General features: G+C 36.2%; 1 protein-coding gene across 1 annotated transcript in view; it reads right to left on the bottom strand.

Annotated features, from left to right (window-relative positions):
- ABCD2 (ATP binding cassette subfamily D member 2) overlaps positions 1-25493 on the bottom strand; it is an 88867-nt gene that overhangs the window by 21574 nt on the left and 41800 nt on the right. The window contains exon 7 of the mRNA XM_069584614.1: positions 10986-11131. Within this exon, the coding sequence (XP_069440715.1) occupies positions 10986-11131 (146 nt within the window). The remainder of the gene's footprint in view (positions 1-10985; positions 11132-25493) is intronic.

The raw sequence follows: 25493 nt of genomic DNA, 5'->3' as shown, positions 1-25493 counted from the left end.
GTGTTATTTTATAAGTGGATAAACTGAAATTCATGAAGAAATTGATATATCAAAATTTATACAGCTATATATTAGAGCTAGGATTTATATATAGATGTATCTTCATGTTTTACAATTTACCTATTCCATCTCTAACAACATCATAAATACTTTCTGTTGGTTATTTATTCAAAAAGCAAGTCTTCTGTTTTCTAAAAAAATAGTTAGATTAAAAAAAAAGTTAGATCAATACATACTAGTATAGGGAAAAGCAAGATGGCAGAGAAGTAGGAGGACAAGGAGTTCATCTCTCCCCACAGATGCATCAAGAATACATCTACAGATGGAACAGTTCTCACAGAGCACTGGCTGAACACTAGGAGAAGACCTTGGACACTGGAAAGGACAAGAAAGATCCATGCGGAACCATGTAAGATGACAGAAGGGAAAAAAAGGACAGGAAGTGGGATAGGATCTGCTTCTAGGTGGGGGATCTGAAGAAGCTGAGAAGTTCCTGCATCCAGGGAAACCCCCTTGTGGAGGGGCAGATTGGTTGGGACAGAAGGAAATCATCTGGGCCTGTCGGAGGGGAGTGAAACAGGCGATCCGGCAGGCAGGACACAGTGAGCCCTACACAGACGGTCTGTGCCACAGCCCTGCCCCTCCAAGCCTGAGACTCGTGTCTGTCCGTGTGCATGGGCATTGGGTGCTGGGACACAGGCAATGGGAGAAAAGCTGAGGAGAGGGCTGCTGCTGGATGCAAGCAGACAGGACAGCCTGAAGGGATGGAGATGAGAAAGTCCACAGCTGGAAATACTTGCGGAGGAAACCTGGACTACCACAGAAGCAAGGAGCCATTGTTGAGTGACATGTAGGGGGTGGAGCTGTCTTTGCAGCCTCTCTCCTGTCAGCCCCTACTTATACCCCACCAGGGTGAGCTGTCTCATGCCTGCCACTAGGCACTAGAAAAGGCTCCTGCCGGGGCTAATCCTTTTCTTACCTGTGGCCAAACTCTAGGAAAAGTCCCTGCCAGGGCTGGCCCCAGCTCACCTGCTGCTAGGAACTAGGAAAAGCCTCTGCTGATTGCTTGGAAAGATCACCCAGGGCTAACCCTCATGTGCCTACCACCAGGTGGTAGGAAAGGCTCCCACCAGGGCTGGATCTCCCACATCATGGCCATCAGGTTCCCTGTGAACCTGTGACTGGGCCAGATCTCTTACAACTTCCAACCCCTTCGTGCACCTGTTGCCTCCCATGATGCTGGCAGCTGTGCCACCTCTGGGCCTTGTCCTCACTGGGGCAGACCAAAGTGCTCCAGGGCAGCCTTGGGAGTAGATCCCTGTGTGCAACTTACATTCAGAGGTGGAGCTAAAACCAAAGCTAAGTCCCAGGGGCCACTCAATTTAAGAAGAAAAGCTGAAATTTTTCCTTGCAGGTGCACAAATTGAAACCGTCACAAACAGCTTGGTAAAAACTCAGCACCTACAAAACATCTGAACAGATAAGTGCTCCCACAGCCAAGACAGACCTAGTTTTAGCAGGTGTAGCACTAGTGGTAAAGAACCCACCCACCAATACAGGAGACATAAAAAGATGTGGGTTCAATCCCTGGGTTGAGAAGATCCCCTGGAAGCAGGGCAATCCACTCCAGTAGTGTTGTCTGGAGAATCCCATGGACAAAGGAACCTAGCAGGCTATAGTCCACAGGGTTGCAAGAGTCAGGCACAACTGAAGTGACTTAACATGCATGTACACTTGGTGGCTTGTGACAGGCTAAAGTCTGAGCTACCCCTATAACACCTGGTAGCTTCCTAGATGGTGCATTGGTAAAGAAACTTCCTACCAATGCAGGAGATACAAGAGACGAGGGTTCAGTCCCTTGCTCAGGAAGATTCCTGGAGTAGGAAATAGCAACCTACTCCCATATTATTGCATAAGAATTCCATGGACAGCAGAACCTGGTGGACTACAGTCCATGGGGTCACAAAGAGACAGACATGACTGAGCAACTGAGCACGACTGAGCACCTAATACCCACAAATGGTCCAGATCCATGATTACTGCAATCTTGGGGCTGGACTTCAGTGGATCTACTCTGATGGCTTGGTGAAAGAAATCTCTAAGAGACACCAGGGTCAAATGCTAGCATGGCAATGCTAAGATTAGTATAGTCCGAGGGTCTGCACAATGGGTGAAAGGTCACACGGCAGAGTACACCACAGAAGAGTAGCTCCAAAGGAGGGATGCTCAGTAGCTTCCCTCCCAGCAGGAGTGCTCCAACCCTGCCTACTTTGCACCACAGATCAGAAACACAGCTAAGAAGCAAATCTGGGAGCTTCTACTCCAACAACTAGGAAGCTGACTCCACCTATGACAGGGCAATGACAACTAAAGACCAAAGGGGAGGCCCCACTCAATATCCAGGGCAGGCTCTGGTTACCACAACAATAGTCTAACCCTCATTAAGAGGATAACAAGACAAGTCTCTGGATCAACCTCACCTACCAGGGGACAGATACCAGAAGCAAGAGGAACTGTGACCCTGCAGCCTGGAAAGCAGATCATAAACACAAAACTTTGAGGGGAAAAAAAAAGAAAGGTAACAAAGAGATATGTTGCAGATGAAGGAGCAAGATTAAAACCTACAAGAACAATTAAATGAAGAAGAGATAAGCAATCTATCTGAAAGAGAATTCAGAGTATGATAGTAAAGATGATCCAAGATCTTAGAAACAGACTGGAGGCATGGATTGAAAAGATATAAGAAAAGTTTAGCAAAGCCCTAGAAGAACTAAGACACAAATAAACGGAAATGAACAAGACAGGAACTGAAAATGACAAATACAATCAATAACAGAATAACTGAGGCAGAAGAATGGATAAGTGACCTGGAAGATAGAGTGGTAGAAATCTCTGCTGTAGAACAGAATAATAATAATAATAAAATGAAAAGAAATGTGAATAAACTCAGAGACATCTGGAACAACAATAAATGCATGAACATTTGAATTATAGAGGTCCCAGAAAAAGAAGAAAAAGGGTCTGAGAAAATATTCCAAGAGATCACAGTAAAGAACTTTTCTAACATGGGAAACAAGATAGTCACCCAAGCCTAGAAAGCAAAGAGAGTTGTATAAAGGATAAACACAAGCAGAACACACTGAGACACATATTATTAAACTAACAAAAATTAAGTACAAAAAATATTAAAAGGGGAAAGCAACAAATAACATACAAGGAAACCCTAAAAGGTTATCAACTGAGTTTTCAGCAGAAACTCTGCAGGTCAGAAGGGAGTGGCAGGATATATTTAAAATGATGAAAAGGAAAAGCCTACAACCAAGAATACTGTAACCAGTGAGGCTCTCATTCAGATTTGACAGAGCATCAAAAGTTTTACAGATACGCAAAAGCTAAGAGCATTCAGCACCTCCAAATCAGCTTTACAACTGCTAAAGGAACTTCTACAGGCAAAAAACACTAGAAAGGAGAAAAAAAAAGGAAGGGTAAGAGGAAAAAGACATAAAAAGAAAACCACACCCCAAACAATCAAGAAAATGGCAATAGGAACATATATATTGATAATTATCTGAAATGTAAATGGAATAATGTTCCAACCAGAAGAAACAGACTGGCTGAATGGATAAAACAACAAGACCCATATATTTGCTGTCTACAAGAGACCCACTTCAGACCTAAGGATACATGCAGACTGAAAGTGAGGAGATGGAAAAAGATATTCCATAAAAATGGAAAGCAAAGAAAAGCTGGAGTAGCAATACTCGCATCAGACAAAATAGACTTTAAAACAAAGACTGTTAATGAGACAAGGAAAGATGCTACCTAATAATCAAGGGATCAATCCAAGAAGAAGATAAAGTAATTGTAAATATTTATGCACTCAACCTAGGAGAAGCTCAATACATAAACCAAATGCTAACAGCCATATAATGGGAAATTGACAGGAACATGATTAATACCAATGGATGGATCATCCAGACAAAAAATTAACAAGAAAACACAAGTCTTAAATGAAACATTAGACCAGATAGACTTAATTGATATATGCAGGACATTCCATCAGAAAACAGCAGAATATACTTTGTTTTCAAGAACACATGGAACATTCTCCAGGATAGATCACATCTTGGGTCCCAAATCAAGCTTCAGTAAAGTTAAGAAAACTGATATTGTATCACGTATCTTTTCTGAAACAGTGCTATGTGATTAGAAAGCAAATATGGGGAGGGGGGTGGGAACTATAAAAACACAAACAAGGGGAGGCTAAACAATGTGCTACTAAACAACCTATGGATAACTGGAGAAATAAAAAAGGAAATAAAAAATATCTAGAAACGATTGAAAACTAAAACATGATGACCCAAAGCCTATGGAAAGCAACACAGTTCTAAGAGGGAAGTTTATAACAATACAATCCATCTCAAGAAAAATATCAAATAAACAACACAACTTGTACCAAATGCAACTAGAGAAATAAGAACAAACAAAACCAAAAGTTAGCAGAAGGAAAGAAATAATAAACATCAGAGCAAAAATAAATGAAATATTATAAAAGAGAAGAGCAAAAACCAATTAAACTAAAACTTGGTTCTTTGAGAAGATAAGCAAAATTGATTAAAACCACTAGCCAGACTCCTTAAGAAAAGAAAGGGAGAGGACTCAAATCAATAAAATTAGAAATGGAAAAGGAGACATTACAGCTGACACCACAGAAATACAAAAGATCATAAGAGACTACTACAAGCAATTACTAAGTTGACCAAAATGTTTGTTTGGCTCTTTCTGTAACATCTTCTGAAAAAATTTGAGTGAACTTTTTGACCAACTCAATGTATACCAATAAAATGGACAACATGGAAGAAATGGACAAATTCTTAGAAAGGTATAACTTTCTGAGACTGAACTAGGAGGAAATAGAAAATATGAATAGGGATTTCCCTGGTGGTCCAGTGGTTAAAAATCTGTCTCCCAGAGCAGAGGATACAGGATTGATCCTTGGAGAACTATGATTCCCACAAGCCAGAGAGGAACTAAGGCCACACGCTACAACTAGAGAGAAACCCATGTGCCACAGCAAAGAACCTACAGGCCATAGCTAAAACCTCATGCAGCCCTATAAGTAAATCAATATATTAAAAAAATTTTAACTGAACAAAAATATGAAAAGGCCAGTCATGAGTAATGCAATTGAAATGAAACCACGATTAAAATCTTCCAAGAAACAAAAGTCCAGGACTAGATGGCATCACAGGTGAATTCTATTTTAGAGACCAGCTAAGACATCCTTCTCAAATTCTTCCAAAAATTGCAGAGGGAGGGATGCTCCCAAGCTAATTTTATGAGACCACTATCACCCTGTTACCAAAACCAGACAAAATTAATACACAGGAATCTCTTTCATTCCAATACACTAACAGAAGATCAGAAAGAGAAATTAAGAAAACAATTCCATTTACAATTGCATCATGGAGATGAAACTATCTAGGGATAAAACTAACTGGGAAGGAAAAATACCTTGATTCAGAAAACTATAGGATACTGATGAAAGAAAACAAATATTACACAAATGGATGGAGAGATATACCATGTTCTTGGATTGGAAGAGTCAACACTGTAAAAATAATTATACTACCCAAAGCAATCCACAGATTCAATGCAATCCCCATCAAATTACCAAAGACATTATTCCACAGAATCAGATTAAAATAGTTTTTAATTTGTATGGAAACACAAAATACCCCAAATAGCCAAAGCAATCTTGAAAAATAAAAACAGAGCTGGAGGAATCAGGCTCTCTGACTTCAGACTATACTCCAAAGCTACAGCAATCAAGACAGTATGGTACTGGGGCAAAAAAAGACATATGGATCAATGTAACAAGATATAAAGCCCAAAGATAAATCCAGACACCTATGTTCACCTAATTTATGACAAAGGAGGCAAGAATATACAATGGAAAAAAGATAGTCTCTTCAATAAGTGGTGCTGGGAAAACTGGGCAGCTATCTGTAAAAGAATGAAATTAGAACACTTCCTAATACCATACACAAAAAATAAACTCAAAATAGATTAAAGACCTAGATGTAAGGCTGGGTACTTACAACTCTTAGAGAAAATCATAAGCAGAACACTCTCTAACATAAATTATAGAAAGATCTTTTTGGACCCATCTTCCAGAATAGTGAAACTAAAAACAAAAATAAGCAAAATGAGATCTAATTAAGCTTATAACCTTTTGCACAGTAAATGAAACAATAAATAAAACAAAAAGACAACCTTCAGAATAGGAGAAAATATTTGCAAACAAAACAACCAACAAGGGGTTCATCTCCAAAATATACAAATAGCTAATGTAGCTCAATAATAAAAGAAACAATCCAATGAAAAAATGGGTGGAAGACCTAAATAGACATTTTATCAAAGAAGACCTACAGATGGCCAAAAAGCACATTAAAAAGATGCTCAACATCACTAATTATTAGAGAAATGAAAATCAAAATTACTTGTCAGAAAGACCATCATGAAAACATTTATAAACAATAAATGCTGGTGAGGGTGTGGAGAAAAAGGAAGCCCTCCAACACCGTTGGTGGAAAAGTAAATTGGTACAACTACTATGGAGAACAATATGGAGGTTTTTTAAAAAATTAAAAATAGAACTACCATATGACCAGGAAATCTCATTCCAGTCATTTATCTGCAGAAAACCGTAATTCAAATTGATACACGCACCCCAGTATTTATTGCAGCACTATTTACAATAGCCAAGACATGGAAGGAACCTAAACATCCATCAACAGAGGAATGGATAAAGACCTGGTACATATTTACAATGGGATATTAGTCATAAAAAGGAACAAAGCAGTGCCATTTGCAGAGATGTGAAGAGACCTAGAGACTGTCATATAGAATGAAGTAAGTTGGAGAGAGAAAAACACATATCGTGTAATATCACTTATATGTGGAATCTAGAAAAATGGTACCGATGAACTTATTTGCAAAGCAGAAATGGGGACACAGATGTAGAGAACAACCTTATGGATATCAGTGGGGGAAAGGAGGGTAGGATGAACTGGGAGATTGGGGTTGGGATTGACATATGCACATTACTATGTATAAAATGAGAACCTACTGTGTAGCACAGGGAAGTCAATGTTCTGTGAGGATCTGTATGGGAAGGAAATCTAAAAAAGCAGGGGATATATGTATACATTTAGATGATTCACCTTGCAGAAACACAGTATTGTAAAGCAAATATGCGTGCATGCATGCTAAGTTACTTCAGTTGTATCCAACTCTTTGCAACCCTATGGACCGTAGCCCACCAGGCTCCTCTACCCAGGGGATTCTCTAGGCAAGAATACTGGAGTGGATTGCCATGCCTTCCTCCAGGGGATCTTCCCAACCCAGGGATTGAACCTGTGTCTCTTATGTCTCTTGGACTGACAGGAAGGTTCTTTACAATTCACACCACAAATTTGAACTGAGAAATACTTACACACATGTTTTTTTTCAATAGTAAATACTGTGGTACTATATAGTTTGTGGGTGGTTTAACCCACAACTGCAGAACAGCAGACATGAAAGAACCAGGGATATGAGGCCCTTCTATAAGTTATATGCAGATTTTCAATTGCTTGCTAAAACTGAGTTCAGTGGAACAAAAGGACACGGTTTATTTAAATATGTAAAATTAAAGCTGCCTTTGACCCGAATACTTTTCTCTTTTGCCTTCTTAGCTAGTAAGGGGAAATTTTTTTAAGTCCAGAACATTTCTCCACTGTGTAGCAATCTGAACTTATTTTCAAAACCTTATTTATGTTTCACAAATGTTATAAAATTAAGTCACAGAGAAAAAATTTTTGCAACAATTTTTATTAGAAGTAAGAACACATAAGTGTATATAAATTATAATTGTACTCAGTTGTCAGTTGTGTCTGATTCTTTGTGACCCCATGGACTGTAGCCCATCAGGCTCCTCGGTCCATGGAATTTTTCAGGCAAGAGCACTGTAGTGGGTTGCCATTTTCTACTCCAGGGGATCTTCCTAACCCAGGGATCAAACTTGTGTCTCTTATGTTTCCAGGATTGGTAGGTGGATTCTTTACCACTAGCACCACCTGGGAAGCCCTGTAAATTATAGCTGCATTTCTGTAAATAAACCTATACATCTCTGGGAATGGAATTATGAGGCTTTTACTTTCTAAGATGTATATTTTTGTAATATTTGAAAAATTACTATCTTTATATTATTTTTATGGCCTGTCTTAATTTTGTAATAAGAAAAAAAAAGTCACTTAGAAACAAAATCATTGGGTCTCTTAGGAAGGCAGCCATATCAGATATTTTTCTGAAGTGAGAATGTCATAAAACAGAGTGGACTAAGCAAATCCTGATTTTAAAAGAGGAAAATGACTATCAAAACTCTCTCACACATACTCACACACACACAAATATACACATGCATAAACACACACATATACACTTAGGACATTACCAAATCCCAAGTAGTCCAGGTTTAATGTTCCCATTTGGAAAAAATCCAGGCCCTTTGCTTTCTCTATTATTTCTCAACTGAATTTTCATCTTTACTAAAATTTCTAAATAAACTTGGTCAAAGGGAAAGGAAATGAGAACTAGAGTTTCATTATTTCTTGTGCACTGGATTGAAAAGACTTTCCCTATTTCCCAATGATACTCCCCAAAAGGGACCAGTGTTCATTCCTGGGCAAACTTCCAGGAATTTTCCATCTATTTAGAAATATAATTTTATATTAGGGAAAAAAAATCTCTAAATGCCATATGACCCAAAGTTCTTGCTTCTAGTGAAAACTGTTGAAATAAAATTTCCTCTATGACTTTTATAACATTTATGAAACATAAGTGAGGATTTGAAAAAATAGTTTTAGAGTGCTACACAGTGGAGAAATATTCTGGGCTTAAAAAAATAGCTACCCCTTGAAATAAGAAGGCACAAGAAAAAAGTATTTGGGTCAAAAAATCCTTAAATTTTATGTATTTAAATAAATTATGTTCATTGTTTCAATAAACCCAAAAGCTTTAACAGGCAATCTATCTTGACCACAGAACATATAAATCAAAACTCTGAGTCATGATACTTCTTCTGATGCTGAAACAGTGAGACTAAGTCAGCTAAGAAGTGAAGTTTTCTTGCTTCCTGAAAATGTACAAACTGCTTTAGCTCACATCTATTTGTTAACAATTCTACACCTATTTTGTAATTTGTTTAATGGAATAAAACATAGTTTTAAAATCTATCTTATACTAAAGTAAAGAATTTCTCTAAGCAAATTTCTTTAAGTGTTAGAACTGGTGTTGCTTCAAATCATTAATAGTCTTACTAGAACTTCAGCAGGCTTCTTCCAGAGTAAGTGATGTCCTTGCAAATTTGTTTTCTTGCTTTGCTTAAAAACATGTTTCACGTTTTAAGGACTAGGCAAGTAAAATGGATTTCCTTAGCATTTTTTTATGTTTAAGGATATAACAAGCCTTATTAGTATCTAAGATGTTGAGACAGCATAGCACAGTGGCATATCTTATACAGAACATTGACATCCAAGTCTCATATGTGTTGGAATCCCTGTTCTACCACTTGCTGAGGGCCCCTGGGGAAACTGCGAAACGTCTGATTTTCATCTGTAAAAGGAGGGTTAGTAAAATCCACATCATTGGGCAGCTACAAATATTAAATAAGATAACTGTAAACTGCGTAACACGTTATATTCTGCAGAGTGAGCACTCAATAAACTATAACAATTACTATCATATTTTTAAGGTTGAAAAATTCTTAAAACTAGTTCTAGAATTTCTTGATAACTTCTAAAAGAATAGAATATGTCAAAAATTATTATAAATTTTTCTTCAGATTGTTAGATTTCAAACTTATCCAAATAACTTACCCCAAATTAATAGGTAGTTGCTAGATATCATATATAAATACAATAATATAATATTACCTCTTTTCCCTACATTGTTTTTTTATTGTATCAAATGAAATAATAGATGTGAAATATGTAAAATATCAAGCACCATCACACAAAGACAAAATATCTTTGTATCGATATTACATCTAGCTCTATTACCTTTAGCAACTAATTATTGTGAATTTACTATGTATCATTGTTCTAAATACTTTAAATAAAGTCTTATTAAATCTTCACAGCATCTTTATAGGTATTTCTATTTTACAGGTGAAGATACAAGTGTACAGAGAACAGAGTTATTAAAGATTTGATTCCAGAATTCTGATTTCAAAGACTACATTCTTAATTATTATACTACCCTGCTTCTTTTGATCATGCAAGTGGGCTAGAAAAATAAAACATAAAACATATGCAAAATTAAACCTAGAATTCTAGCTTGCTATTTCAGTAGTTTTTCTAGGCTATCAAATTATATGTTATCAAGTTATTTCTGTGTTCTGAAAGTAATTCTTTCTTGAGCTAATATGTATAACTCTTATTCTTACCTTTTCAAAGTATGTTTTATGCTGAAAAACTACCAAACAGAAGTTTCTATGTTTTATCTAATTCTCTATGTGTTGCTGTAGAGAAAGAAAAATGTATTGGTAAGACTGTTGGTCTGAAAATAAAAAAGTTCTATAACACCTACTTCTCAAATTATTATAGTTAATGTAAACTGAGGGATTAACAGGAGAATATTTCTGTCATGAACGTTACATACATTTAGACTGACTATGGCTTCAGGAACACATGTTCATCCAAATATGAGAAAAATCTTCAACTGCTAGCTGTGGACTTAGGAAAAAGCTTAATTTGCTGCACGAAATATAGCATAAACAGAAAAGAGCAAGTTAACAATGGAAAAGCAACAAAAGCTATAAAACTCCATCTTTGCTTGTGTGCTTATGTTCCAACAACAGCATACATCAAAATTAAACCCAACTTAATTTTTTTAAAGTTATGTTAAATACATGAAAAAAAGCCATGAATTATAGACTTTACCTCCTTCTCTTTGAACTATATGATAGAGATGAACACTGTGTAGAATACAATCTAGATCATGGTCTGTATAGCCTTTATCATGCATGTCATCCACTGAATCTGGATAAATTACTTGATCTCGAAGACTTCCAAGAGACATGTATGGCCTGTAAAACACAAGAATCCGAGACAAAATCAGTTTAGTTTACTTATTGTGACATCCTAGTAGCCTGAAAACTCTAGAGGAGGGAGTCTTTAAATACTCTATATCTAGGATTATATTTATTACCTGGTGATAAGTATTCTCTCTCAGATGTGGCAGGACAATATGCTGTTTTATTCATGTGAAAAAACATATTGAGACATGCCACAAGAAAAGTTTCTACAGGAAATACTTGGATATTTTCAGCACAGAAATACATACTTATTCTCTTGTACTTTTTTTTAAGTTTTATACTCTGAATTTAATTCTTCAAAATACTTTGAAAAGGCAAGTCCTTTCCAAGAGGACAAGGATTCTGTTTAGGGGAACTGATTCAATCAGTGAAAAACTTGGTTAACAGTTTCCCAGCACATTTTGATTATTCCATCCAAAAAAGATTTATGTCTCTATCATATAAAGACATACCTGTAGGATAGTACTATAAGATATATTATTATTATTATTTGCCACTTTATTTATTTTTTAATTGAAGGATAATTTGCTTTACAGAGTTTTGTTATTTTCTGTCAAACATCAACAAGAATCAGCCATAGGTACACCCATATCACCTCCCTCCTTAACTTCCCTCCCATCTCCCTCCCCATCCCACCCTTCTAGATTGTCACCGAGCCCCTGTTTGAGCTCCCTGGGTCATACAGCAAATTCCCATTGGCTATCTATTTTACATATGGTATTGTAAGTTTCCATGTGTTCTGTTATATTTTATAAATGTTGCTTCCGTATTTCATCTAAAACTATTTGGGTTAAAAATTATAAAATTTGAGGCTTTGACATTATGAACAAACAAAACTTTTAAAAGATATTCAAAATAAGAGAAATGCAAATTAACAATATACTTAGTTTCTTACTTAACAGATTAGTAGAAGTTCAAAAACTTGACAATTCACTCAATTGGCAAGTCTATGGAGAGACAGGTACTTTCTTACAATCATGAAAATGCAAAATGGTACAACCCTTTGGGGAGGATTTGGCAAACCAATATATCATCTGGTGTTTGATCCACCTCTAGGACTTTATTCTAAAAATATACTTTCAAAAGTGTACTACCAAGAACAAAAAAGTATGTAAAGTTATCCATTACAGCATTATTTGAAATTGCAAAATATTGAGAAAACCTAAATTCACATACAAAAGAGACTGAATAAATAAATAATAGTACCTTTACCATGCAGCTATAAAACTGGATGTGGAAGATCTCTATGAATTGATATAGAGTGATTTCTATGATATATTAAGTTGAAAAGCAAAATACAAAGTAGATGTATAGCAGAATTTCTCAACAGTGGTATTATGGATACGTTAAACCAGATAATTCTTTGTTACTGAGGTACATCTTGTGTCTTATAGGACTTTTAACAGCACATTTGGTCTCTACCCACTAGATGACTAGATGTTAGTAGCATCCACTGTGGCAGAGACAAAAAATAAGTTTTCAAATATTATCCTCCAGGGGACAAAACTGTCTCCATTTGATAGACCCACCAATGTGCAATATACTACTTTCATGTAAAATGAAAGCAAAATAAGAAAACATAAATCTGCTGATATTTACAAAAGGAAATACAGTAAACCAGAAACTAATGAAATCACTTATCTATAGGAGATGGGAGGAACAAACCAGAATAGATAGGGAAGGGAGAGACCACTCTAAATATCCTCTCTATGTATTTTAACTCTTAGACTCATGTTAAATGATATTAGGTTTAAATAACTAATAAAGATGAAGGAAGAAATCCTAAAATTGAATACAAACAGAAACAAATAAACTGTAAGTATATCAAATGAACAACATAACCACATTGAAAGGGGAAGAGAGACTGATCTAAGTAACTTTCAAATTTGGCTACATAATTTCAGTTGAAAACCAAAAGAACCACAAAGCAACTTTGAAACTAACTGTTCATGTTTCTTATTGCTGCAGGTGTAGAAATTCTGAAACTATGTTGTAGGAAAGACCAAGTAAGTAAATTTTAATAATGTCACAAGGTAGGGTTCTCATTATGGAAGAAGGAAGATATAAATATGAAATGTGGGAGGAAAAGCAAAAAAAGAAAAAAACTGTAGTGTTTAATGAGTATCACCATGAATTCATATTTTTTCAAACAAAAGTATCATGAAGAAACTATCTGATTAACCCAAACTGAGGGACTTTATGAATAACCAACAATAGTTTTGCACTCATTACAAATATCAATGTCATAAAAAAAATGCTGAGGAATTCATTCCAGTTTAAAGAAACTAGAGCAACATGGCAACTAAAATGCAATGTATGATGCTGGACTGAGAAAAATGTTATTATAAAGAATAATATTGTATCGACTGGCAACATTTCAGTGTAGAAAGTTGTTGGACATTATCAAGAGGACTTCACTGTCAGTTGTCCAATAAGTTGGACTGAGGCAATCTGATGCTCCTGATCCTCTCCCCTGGCCTATGTTCAACCCACAGTTTCCACAGCCACCAAGAATTTTAAAAGGAGACCGCCTGAGAGAGCAATGTGGTGTTGAGACCATCTGGATGGTATACATGACTGAATTCCATTAAAGTCTGTACAAATTTTTATGATTCTGATAGATGGAATTAGAGATCTACTCATCTTGAGGCTGCCCGTCACAAGCCTCAGATGTAACTTCCCTTGCTTATTAAATCTGCCACCCACCAGTCTAGACTGGTCTGCCTTTCCCTGGTCTCTTCTTGCCCTCTGTCTATGAGGGACAGTACAAAAACCAATAAAAGTATGTTCAGATAATATTATATCAGCTTTTAAACATATATAAATTTTTATAGGAAATATTACAGTACTTCATTATCTGTAGTTAACTAATCATAAATTATACATGGATTTTCAAATGCTCGGGGGGTCAGCTCCTCTAACTTTTGTATTGTTCAAGGGTCAACTGCATACACTAAAGAAGTTATGCATGAAGATTTATTTACTGCACCTTACTTAAAATAATAATAAGGTATGTATGTGTATAAAGAAAGAGGGAAAGAATCAAAGATTTTAGTGTACAAAGAGACAGAATTAAAGGTTTGAAATACAAAATGTGTTTTGTAGATCAATTATCTACCCATATTCCTATACCATTAAAATGATTTAGTTTAAGGATAGATACCATAAGGTTATAACAGATTTAACTAATATTTGAAAATAAAAATAATTTATGTTTCAATTATACATGTATGCATTTATATAATAAGATTCTCAATGGAGTCTTTGCAATATAAGGAATCTCTGCTGCTGCTGCTAAGTTGCTTCAGTTGTGTCCGACTCTGTGCGACCCCATAGATGGCAGCCCACCAGGCTCCTCTGTCCCTGGGATTCTCCAGGCAAGAATACTGGAGTGGGTTGCCATTTCCTTCTCCAATGCATGAAAGTGAAAAGTGAAAGTGAAGTCGCTCAGTTGTGCCCGACTCCTAGCCACCCCATGGACTACAGCCTACCAGGCTCCTCCGTCCATGGGATTTTCCAGGCAAGAGTACTGGAGTGGGGCGCCATCGCCTTCTCTGATAAGCAATCTCTAGTGATATCTTTTAAGTTGAGATATAGTCACATTATAAAATTTGTACTGTTAAAGTGTAAAATTCAATGATTTTTAGTATATTTACAAGCTCATGTAAATATTACCACTATTTAATTCTAAAACATTTCCTTTATCCCAAAAAGAAACTCAGCAGATACTCCTGGTTCTTCCTTCCTCCCTGGCAAACACTAACCTACTTTCTGTCTCTGTGGATTTGTTTATTCTGGAGATTTCATATGTATGGAATCACACAATATGTACTCTTCTCTCTCTCAGCATAAAGTCTTCAGGTTATTCCTTGTTGTAGTAGGTTGCAGTATTTCATTCTTTTCTATGTCTGAATTAAATTCCACTGTATAGATACACCACATTTGGTTAACCTGGGTATTTCAGTTGTTTTCACTCTTTGGCTATTATGAACAGTGGGTATACATCTTGGAGTGGTGCATATGTTAACTCTGTTTAATTTTTTTAGGAACTGGTCAATTGTTTTTCTCAAGGGCTGCATCATTTCTAGTCACTTTTCTTCTACCTTGTCTTACCCACTCCAGAATTCTGGTCTGGAGAATTCCATGGACAGAGGAGACTGGCAGGCTACAGTCCATGGGGTCACAAAGATTTAGGCATAACAGAATGACTAACATTTTCACTTCTTGTATTCCCTATGTCTTCTCTTTCTGGTCTCTGCTTTATCTTTCCTCTCTAGTTTAACCATATTTTTTTAGAACACAGAATTAGGATACAATGTTACTTATTTCCATCATTTTAAGCATTTATATAATGTGATATTTTCTCATAATAACAACAGTAGCATAAGATATACAGTGGCTCTCAGGGCCAGGGAACAATTTTTCAGTTGGTACCCTGAGACTAAGAAGAAACACAAGGAAATATTAAGAGTCAGTACTTTTGTTAACTTACAAAGCAATGTCTGTTCCAATTTAATGTAAATCAGAGGCACAGATATCCTCAGTATAAAACAAAAAAAAATCAGTCCACAGGACAGCCATGACAATACATAACTGAGACTACAATGATTAAAATACATCTGAACATTCATTTCAAAGGTTTTTCTACAGGATTCCACTATAAGATCTGATTAACCAGCAATATTTGATGAAATACCATTTTATATCTACATTTCAGGGAAGACAATATAAAGACATGGACGTAATAATGGGTTTTGGAAAGATAGTTCTGGACTAGAATCTCGATCTGGCCATTTACTAGCAATGTGACCCAGATCCTGAGCTACACTTATCTCATTTGTAAAGTAACTTACTTAGTGAATTTGTTATGAGGATAAAATGAAGGAGTGGGTTTTTATAAAGCAATATAGCCAGAGGACAGACTGAAAAATCTGCCTGCAATGCAAGAGACCCGGGTTTGAGCCTTAGGTCAAGAAGACCCCCTGGAGAAAGGAATGGCTACCTACTCCAGTATTTTTGTCTGGAGAATTCTATGGACAGAGAAGCCTAGCAGGCTATAGTATATTGGGTCAATGCTACAAATAGTTGGACAGGATTGGGTGATTAACACTCTCACATGAAGCAAATTAGTACAGTATGACAGACACATAGTAGGCATTCAAGAAACCATTATGGAGATAAAAAAAAGTTCATTAAAAAGGAAATATTTCAAAAAAGAACTTAAGTTTGTTTTCTGTGTCTGAGTCTGTTTCTATTTTGTAACAGAAAAGTTCAATTGAAAGTTGAGAGTTCATTTGAAAACAAAGTGATGGTTACCAAAAATGGAAGAGGAAGAGGAGGGATGCATTAGGAGTTTGAAATTAGAACATAAAATCTATTGCATATAAAACTTATAAACAGTAATGTTATATACTATTTAACTATTAAGCAGGATAGCACAGGGAAATATATTAAATATCTTGTCACAACCTTTACTGGAAAAGAATACATCACACACTTATGGTCAATTGATCTTCAACAAAGGAGGCAAGAACAAACAGTGAAAAAAACACAGTCTTTTTAGCAAGCAGTGTTGGGAAAATTGGACAGCCACAGGTAAATCAATGAAGATAGGATATAACTTCTCACTACACACACAAAAAAACTCTCAAAATGGCTTAAAGGCTTAAACATGACATTACACCATAAAACTCCTAAAAGATAACATAGGTAAAACACCCTCTGACATAAATTGTGCTAATGTTTTCTTAGGTCAATTTCCCAAGGTAATAGAAATAAAAACAAAAATAAACAAATTGCACTTAGTCAAACTTATAAGCTTTTGCACAGCAAAAGAAACCATAAACAAAGCAGAAAACAAACCAAAGAATGGGAGAAAATATTTCCAAGTGATGCAACTGACAAGGGCTTAATTTCCAAAATATACAAACTGCTCATTCAACTCAAAAACAAAATAAAACAGTTCATCCCTCAGTCATGTCCAATACTTTGCGACCCTGTGGCCTGCAGCACACCAGGCGTCCCTGTCCATCATCCACACCCGGAGTTTACTCAAACTCATGTCCATAGAGTCAGTGATGCCATCTAACCATCTCATCTTCCATTGTCCCCTTCTCTTCCTGCCTTCAAACTTTCCCAGCATCATGGTCTTTTCCAATGAGTAAGTTTTTCACATCAGGTGGCCAAAGTATTGAAGTTTCAGCTTCAGCATCAGTCCTCTAATGACTATTCAGGACTGGTTTTCTTTAGGATTGACTGGTTGGATCTCCTTGCAGTTCAAGGGATTCTCAAGAGTCTTCTCCAACACCACAATTCAAAGCACCATTTCTTCAGCACGCAGCTTTCTTTATAGTCCAACACTCACATCCATACATGACTGCAGGAAAAGCCATAGCTTTGACTAGACAGGCTTCTTTGCCAACAAAAGCCTATTCTGTCTAGTTTGGTCATAGCTTTTCTTCCAAGGAGCAAGTATCTTTTAATTTCATGGCTGCAGTCACCATCTGTAGTAACTTTGGAGCCTAAAAAAATAAAGTCTCTCGCTGCTTCCATTGTTTCCCCATCTATTTGCTGTGAAGTGATGGGACCAGATGCCATGATCTTAGTTTTCTGAATGTTGAGTTGTAAGCCAACTTTTTCACTCTCTTCTTCCACTTTCATCAAGAGGTATTTTAGTTCTTCTTCACTTTATGCCATAAAGCTAGTGTCATCTGCATATCTGAGGTTATTGATATTTCTCCCGGCAATCTTTATTCCAGCTTGTGCTTCCTCCAGCCCAGCATTTCACATGATATACTCTGCATATAAATTAAATAAGCAGGGTGACAATATACAGCCTTGATGTACTCGTTTTTCAGTTTGGAGCCAGTCTGTTGTTCTATTAGAAGGCAGGTCAGGTGGTCTGGTATTCCCATCTCTTGAAGAGTCTTTCACATTTTGTTGTGATCTACACAGTCAAAGTCTTTGGTGTAGTCAATAAAGCAGTTGTTTTTTGGGGACTCTCTTGCTTTTTTGATGACCCAACAGATGTTGGAAATTTGATCTCTGGTTCCTCTGCCTTTTCTAAGTCCAGCTTGAACATCTGGAAGTTCACAGTTCAGGTACTGTTAAAGCATGGCTTGGAGAATTTTGAGCATTACTTTGCTAGCATGTGAGATGAGTACATTTGTGTGGTAGTTTGAACATTCATTGGCATTGCCTTTCTTTGGGATTGGAATGAAAACTGACATTTTCCAGTCCTGTGGCCACTGCTGGGTTTTCCAAATTTCCTGGCATATTGAGTGCAGCACTTTGACAGCATCATCTTTTAGGCTTTGAAATAGTTCAGCTGGAATTCCATCACCTCACCAGATTTGTTTGTAGTGATGCTTCCTAAGGCCCACTTGACTTCACATTCCAGGATGTCTGGCTCTACTTGAGTGATCACACCATCATGGTTATCTGGGTCATGAAGATCTTTTTTGTATAGTTCTTCTATGTATTCTTGTCACCTCTTAATATCTTCTGCTTTTAATAGGTCCATGCCATTTCTGTCCTTTGTTGTGTCCATCTTTGCATGAAATGTTCCCTTGGTATCTGTAATTTTCTTGAAGAGACCTGTAGTCTCTCCCATTCTATTATTTTCCTCTATTTCTTTGCAATGATCACTGAGGAAGACTTTCTTATCTTTCCTTGATATTCTTTGGAACTCTGAATTCAAATGGGTGTATCTTTCCTTTTCTCCTTTGCCTTTAGCTTATCTTCTTTTCATAGCTATTTGTAAGGCCTCCTCTGACAACCATTTTGCCTTTTTGTATTTCTTTTTTTCTTGGGGATGGTCTTGATCACTGTCCTTTGTACAATGTCATGAACCTCCATCAATACTTCTTCAGGCACTCTGTCTATCAGATCTAATCACTCGAATCTGTTTGTCACTTCCACTGTATAATCATAAGGGATTTGATTTAGGTCATACATGAATGGCCTAGTGCTCATTCAACTCAAAAACAAAACAAAACAAAATCCATCCAAAAATGGCCAGAGGACCTAAATAGACATTTCTCCAATTAAGATATATAGATGGCCAATAGGCACATGAAAAGATGCTCAAAATCAGTAATTACTAGAGGGACACAATCAAAATTATGATGAGGTACCACCTTATACCAGACTTCCCTGGTGGCTTAGATGATAAAGCGTCTGTCTACAATGCGGGAGACCTGGATTCAATCCCTGGGTCGGGAAGATCCCCTGGAGAAGGAATGGCAATCCACTCCAGTACTATTGCCTAGAAAATCCCATGGACAGAGGAGCCTGGTAGGCTACAGTCCATGGGGTTGCGAAAGAGTCAGACATGACTGAGTTACTTCACTTTCACTTTTCACCACCTTATACTAGTCATTAAAAAGTCTACAAATAACAAATGCTGGAAAGGATACGGAGAAAAGGGAACTCTCTTACACTGATTGTAGGAATGTAAATTGGTATAGTCACTGTGGAAAACAGTATGGAGGTTCCTCAGAAAACTGAAAATAGAATTACCATATGATCCAGCAATCCCATTCCTGGGCATACATCTGGACAAAACTACAATTACAAAAGAAACATACACCCAACGTTCATAGTAGCACTATTCACAATAGCCAAGACATGGAGACAACATAAATGTCCATCTACCAATGAATGGATAATGAAGATATGGTACATATATATCAATACAATGGAGTACTACTCAACCATAAAAAAGAATAAATAATGCCTATTGCAGCTCATAGATGCAACTAGAGATTATTACACTAAGTGAAGTAAAGCAGAAATAGAAAGACAAATACCATATGATGTCATTTATATGTTGGATCTAAAATATGACACAAATGAACTCCTCTATGAAACAGAAACAGATTCAGGGATACAGAGAAGAGACTTATGGTTGCCAAGAGAGGAGTTCTGGGGAGGGATTGAGTGCGAGGCTGGGGCTAGCAGATGTAAGCTTTTAAATATAGAATGGATAAACAACCTCCGACTGCGTGAATCATAACAAACTGTGGAAAATTCTTAAAGATATGGGAATACCGAGTCAACTTACCTGGTCTCCTGAGAAACCTGTATGCAGGCCAAGAAGCAACAGTGAGAACTGGACCGTTGGAACAATGAACTGAGTCAATAGTACATCAAACCTGTATATTGTCACTCTGCTTATTTAACTTACATGCATAGTACATCATGTGAAATGCTGGGCTGGATGACTCACAGCTGGAATCAAGATTGCCAGGAGAACAACCTCAAATATGCAGATGACACCACTCTAATGGCTGGAAGTGAAGAGGAACTAAAGAGCCTCTTGTTGAGAGGGAAAGAAGAGTGTGAAAAAACTGGCTTAAAACTCAGTATTCAAAAAATGAAAATCATGGCATACAGTCCTATCACTTCATGGCAAATAGATAGGGAAAAAGTGGAAACAGTGACAGATTTTATTTTCTTGGGCTCCAAAATTACTGCAGACTGTGACAGCAGCCATGCAATTAAAAGATGCTTGCTCTTGGAAAAGAAGTCATGACAAGTATAGACAGCATATTAAAAAGCAGAGACATCACTTTGCCAACAAAAGTCCATCTAGTCAAAGTTGTGGTTTTTCCAGTAGTTATGTATAGATGTGAGAGTTGGACCATAAAGAAGGCTGAGCATCAAGAATTGATGCTTTTGAATTGTGGTGCTGGAGAAGACTCTTGTGATTCACTTGGTATGTAAGGAGGTCAGACCAGTCAATCCTAAAGGAAATCAACCCTGAACATTCATTGGAAGTATTGACATTGAAGCTGAAGCTCCAATACTGTGGCCACCTGATACAAAGAGCCAACTCATTGGAAAAGACCCTGATGCTGGGAAAGACTTGAAGACAGAAGGAGAAGGGGATGACAGAGAATGAGATGGTTGGATTGCATCACTGACTCAATGGACATGAATATAAGCAAACTCCAAGAGATAGCAAAAGACAGTGAAGCTTAGAGTGATGCAGTTCATTGGGTCACAGAGTCACACATGACTTAGCGACTGATCAAACAAGACTGTATAGAGCAGGAAACTATATTCAATATTCTGTGATAAACCATAATGGAAAAGAATATTGAAAAGAATATATATATATACACACACATATCTGAAATACTTTGTTGTTCAGCAGTATTAAAAAACACTGTAAATTAACTATATGTCAACTTAGAATATAAAAATATATATGTAACTGAATCACTTTATATAAATGTAACTGAATCAAATATATATGTGTCAAATATACATATATATAACTGAATCAGAAACTAACATAACACCATAAATCAACTATACTTCAATTTAAAAAAGAAGAAGAAAACAGATACAAAAGAATTTCTATATAGCCAGTTAAAAGTTATATGGTTATTCCAAAGGTAATTTTTTTTTAAATTTTCAACATCATTAAAAAATAATAAATATCTAATCTTCTATATTCTGAGAGAGTATATCCTGCTAAACATATAAGAAAGAATCTCAAGTTTGCCTAGAAATATTTCTTTTAGTAACTAGAGAACCACTTAGCTCATTGTAGCAATTGATGGAACTTCAAAGGTTGTGTATGGAGAAGGAAACCCACTCCCATATTCTTGCCTGGGAAATCCCATGGACAAAGGGGCCTGGTGGTCAACAGTCTATGAGGTTGCAAAACAGTCAGACACAATTGAGAGACTAAACACACAAAGGTTTCATAAAGCTGTCAAATATTTTCTTTGTAGGATACATTTGGAGAAGTAAAACTTTCTAACTTCTTTAAAAGGTTAATTTAATATTATTTATGATTTCTTTATGACTTCAGAAATCTGTCAGTTCTCTTTGATAAACAGATATGGAAATTTATCTCATAAGAACTTCTAATTATAATTAAGTTCTATTTTTGCAATGTTTAATTTCTTATTGCATTTATAAGCCTAACAATATGATGAACATGCATTTTCAAAATTTTTAAAAAGTAAAAACAAAACAAAACAAAAATATTCTTCTACTGAATTTTAAAAATTCAATCAGGATGAAATTTAAATAAAATAATTGGTTATTTGATTTATTTTTACTAAAATGATTTAACAAAATATCAAAATTGCTATTTTGCAAGTTTATATGAAAGAAATGTTGATGAAATTATATAAAATATTTCATAAAAGTATATATTCATTAAGGACATGACAAATATTAAAGTTCCATTTTCTCTCAATTGTTGTTTTATACTCATATGAAGCGATAAAAAAATAACATTCTATATGCTTTTATTGAGGTACCCAGCACCTAAGAATACTCTAATAGATTATATAAATATAACTATTTAAAAATATGGTTATAAAGTTAAAGTTACAACTGAATTCTCTGGAAAGGCATATCAAGGACATTTGGGATGATGTTGAGTGTATATCCAACTATCTATATGATTAGTTTGTGTATGATCCTTTTTCCTTTTCAAAGGCTTGGAATTTAACATTTTAAATCTAGCTCGAGTTTCTCTAGTTCTATGACAATTATACATAATTAATATGCACTTAAAGTCTTCTTTACTAAACTTCCTTTTCTAGATATATAGACTTATTCAGACTAACTTCTAAATATTTCAGGTACGTCTATTACCACATCAGAAAGTTATTAGCTTGCATGCTCTGGCCCAACAGAACAAATATACAAACAACAAAAGAAATAGATATAATTAGTAGATATTAAAAAGGAAACACTATCTAGTTTCAATTTACTTTCCCTAAGTAAAATCCAGAATTAACTCTACTTCTTGTGGGAAAGATTTTGGAATAAATCCATAGGTATCATGTGCTGTGCTGTGCTAAGTTGCTACAGTCGTGTTCCACTTAATGAGACCGCATGGACTATATAGCCTGCTAGGCTGCTTTGTCCATGGGATTCCCTAGGCAAGAACACTGGAGTGGATTGCCATGTCCTCTTCCAGGGGATCTTCCCAACCAAGGAATTGAACCCACATCTCTTATGTGTCCTGCATTGGCAGGTGGGTTATTTACCACTAGCACCACCTAGGAGTACTATTACCAATATAATTTAAATAATTATGAATTAAGCAATTATCAAAATTTCCTTTGTTATATGAAATTACTTGGAATGCATCTATATTTAAAACTGTTAATTATAATAGTAAATTAAAAGTAGAATTATTAGAGATCAAATCCACATCCAGGGATTATGGCTTTTTATATTTATATTACAAATGTTTCAGGGTACTTTTAAATTTTGTATTATACTCTCTACTTTCCTATATTAAATATTTGACAATACGTGACTTTTGGGGAAATGTATTGACATTTATTCACACACTAGCAAAGTAATGCTCAAAATTCTCCTAGCCAGGCTTCAACAGTACCTGAACCATGAACTTCCAGATGTTCAAGTTGGATTTAAAAATGGTAGAGGAATCAGAGATCAAATTGCCAACATCAGTTGGATCATAGAAAAAGCAAGAGAATTCCAGACAAGCATCTACTTCTGCTTTATTGACTATGTCAAACCCTTTGACTGTGTGGATCACAACAAACTGTGGGAAATTCTTCAAGAGATGGGAATACCAGACCACTTTACCTGCCTCCTGAGAAATCTATGCAGGTCAAGAAGCAATAGTTAGAACTGGACATGGAACAACAGATTGACTCCAAATTGGGAAAGGAGTACATCAAGGCTATATATTGTCACCCTGCTTATTTAACTTATATGCAGAGTACATCATGCAAAATGCTGGGCTGGGTAAAGCACACACTGGAATCAAGATTGCCAGGAGAAATACCAATAACTTCATATATGCAGATGACACCACCCTTATGACATAAGCCGAAGAGGAACTAAAGAGCCTCTTGATGAAAGTGAAAGAAGAGAGTGAAAAAGCTAACTTAAAACTCAACATTCAAAAAACTATGATCATGGCATCTGATCCCATCATTTCATGGCAAATAGATAGGGAAACAATGGAAACAGAGACTATTTTCTTGGGCTCCAAAATCACTGCAGATGGTGACTGCAGCCATGAAATTAAAAGATATTTACTCCTTGGAAGAAAAGCTATGACCAATCTAGACAGCATATTAAAAGGCAGAGACATTACTTTGCCAACAAGGATCCATCTAGTCAAAGCTATGGTTTTTCCAGTAGTCATGTATGGATGTGAGAGTTGGACCATAAAGAAAGCTGAGGGCTGAAGGAAGAAGTGATGCTTTTGAACTGTGGTGTTGGAGAAGACTCTTGAGAGTCCCTTGGACTGAGGAAATCAGTCCCGAATAGTCATTGGAAGGACTGATTCTGAAGCTGAAGTTGTTTGGACAGTGACTCATTGGAAAAGACCCTGATGCTGGGAAAGATTGAAGGCAGAAAGACAAGGGGATGACACAGGATGAGATAGTTGATAGGCATCACCAACTCAATGGACTTGAGTTTGCACAAACTCTGGGGGTTGGTGATGGACAGGGAAACCTGGCATGCCAAAGTCCATGGGGTCACAAAGAGTTGGACACGACTGAATGACTGAACTGAACTGATTGACATTTATTAAGGTTTATACTCATCTTTATACCATTCCCTATTTTTCTCTTTAAAGAAGACAAAGTAGAATGAAAAAGAAAGATTGAGAAATGGTAGCTCTGAGCTTGAAGTCTCTGGAATGATCACCCAAAATGTTAAATATTTCATGTGTGTTAGTTGCTCAGTCAATGTCCTACTCTTTGCAACCCCATGGAATGAAGCCCTCCAGGCTCCTCTGTCCATGGAATTCTCCAGGTAAGATTTACTGGAGTGGGTTATCATTCCCTTCGCCAAGGAATCTTCCTGACCCAGGGATCAAACCCAGGTCTCCTACATTGGAGGTAGATTCTTTACCGTCTCAACCACCAGGGATAGCCATCTAGAATTTAATTGTGAACAATACTGATTGAAATTTTATAGCAATACTCTTGTATTTAAGGTATGATAAGTTTAAGAATAAGGTACAGCTAAGTTCTGCTCTGTTGCCATAGTAATAAGTTAGCAATCTGAAAGCCATAAAATCTAGCTATTAATAATTCATATCAATGTACATTTTGGGACCAATCATATCATTAGAATTTTTTCTTGAACAGCAAGAACCAAGTTTGAGTACTCAATGCATGTCATTCACAATATTCTTAAAATAAATATGCAGTAAAAAAGAAGAAATATTCAACTGAAAATATATACTTAACTGAAATTAATGTTTCTAAGAAAAGATACTTCTAGGTACTATAGGAGACATGTGCAGGAGGGATAGTGTTTATTTCCAAGCAGTAACAAGAATACTGTTAGTGTAATAATCAAAGTACTCCCAAACTGAGAAGAATGC

This window comes from Ovis canadensis, chromosome 3 (genome assembly GCF_042477335.2).
Source record: "Ovis canadensis isolate MfBH-ARS-UI-01 breed Bighorn chromosome 3, ARS-UI_OviCan_v2, whole genome shotgun sequence".
Taxonomy (NCBI): domain Eukaryota; kingdom Metazoa; phylum Chordata; class Mammalia; order Artiodactyla; family Bovidae; genus Ovis; species Ovis canadensis.
Note: the sequence above shows the minus strand (reverse complement) of the source record. Positions and strands in the feature narration are given on the sequence as shown.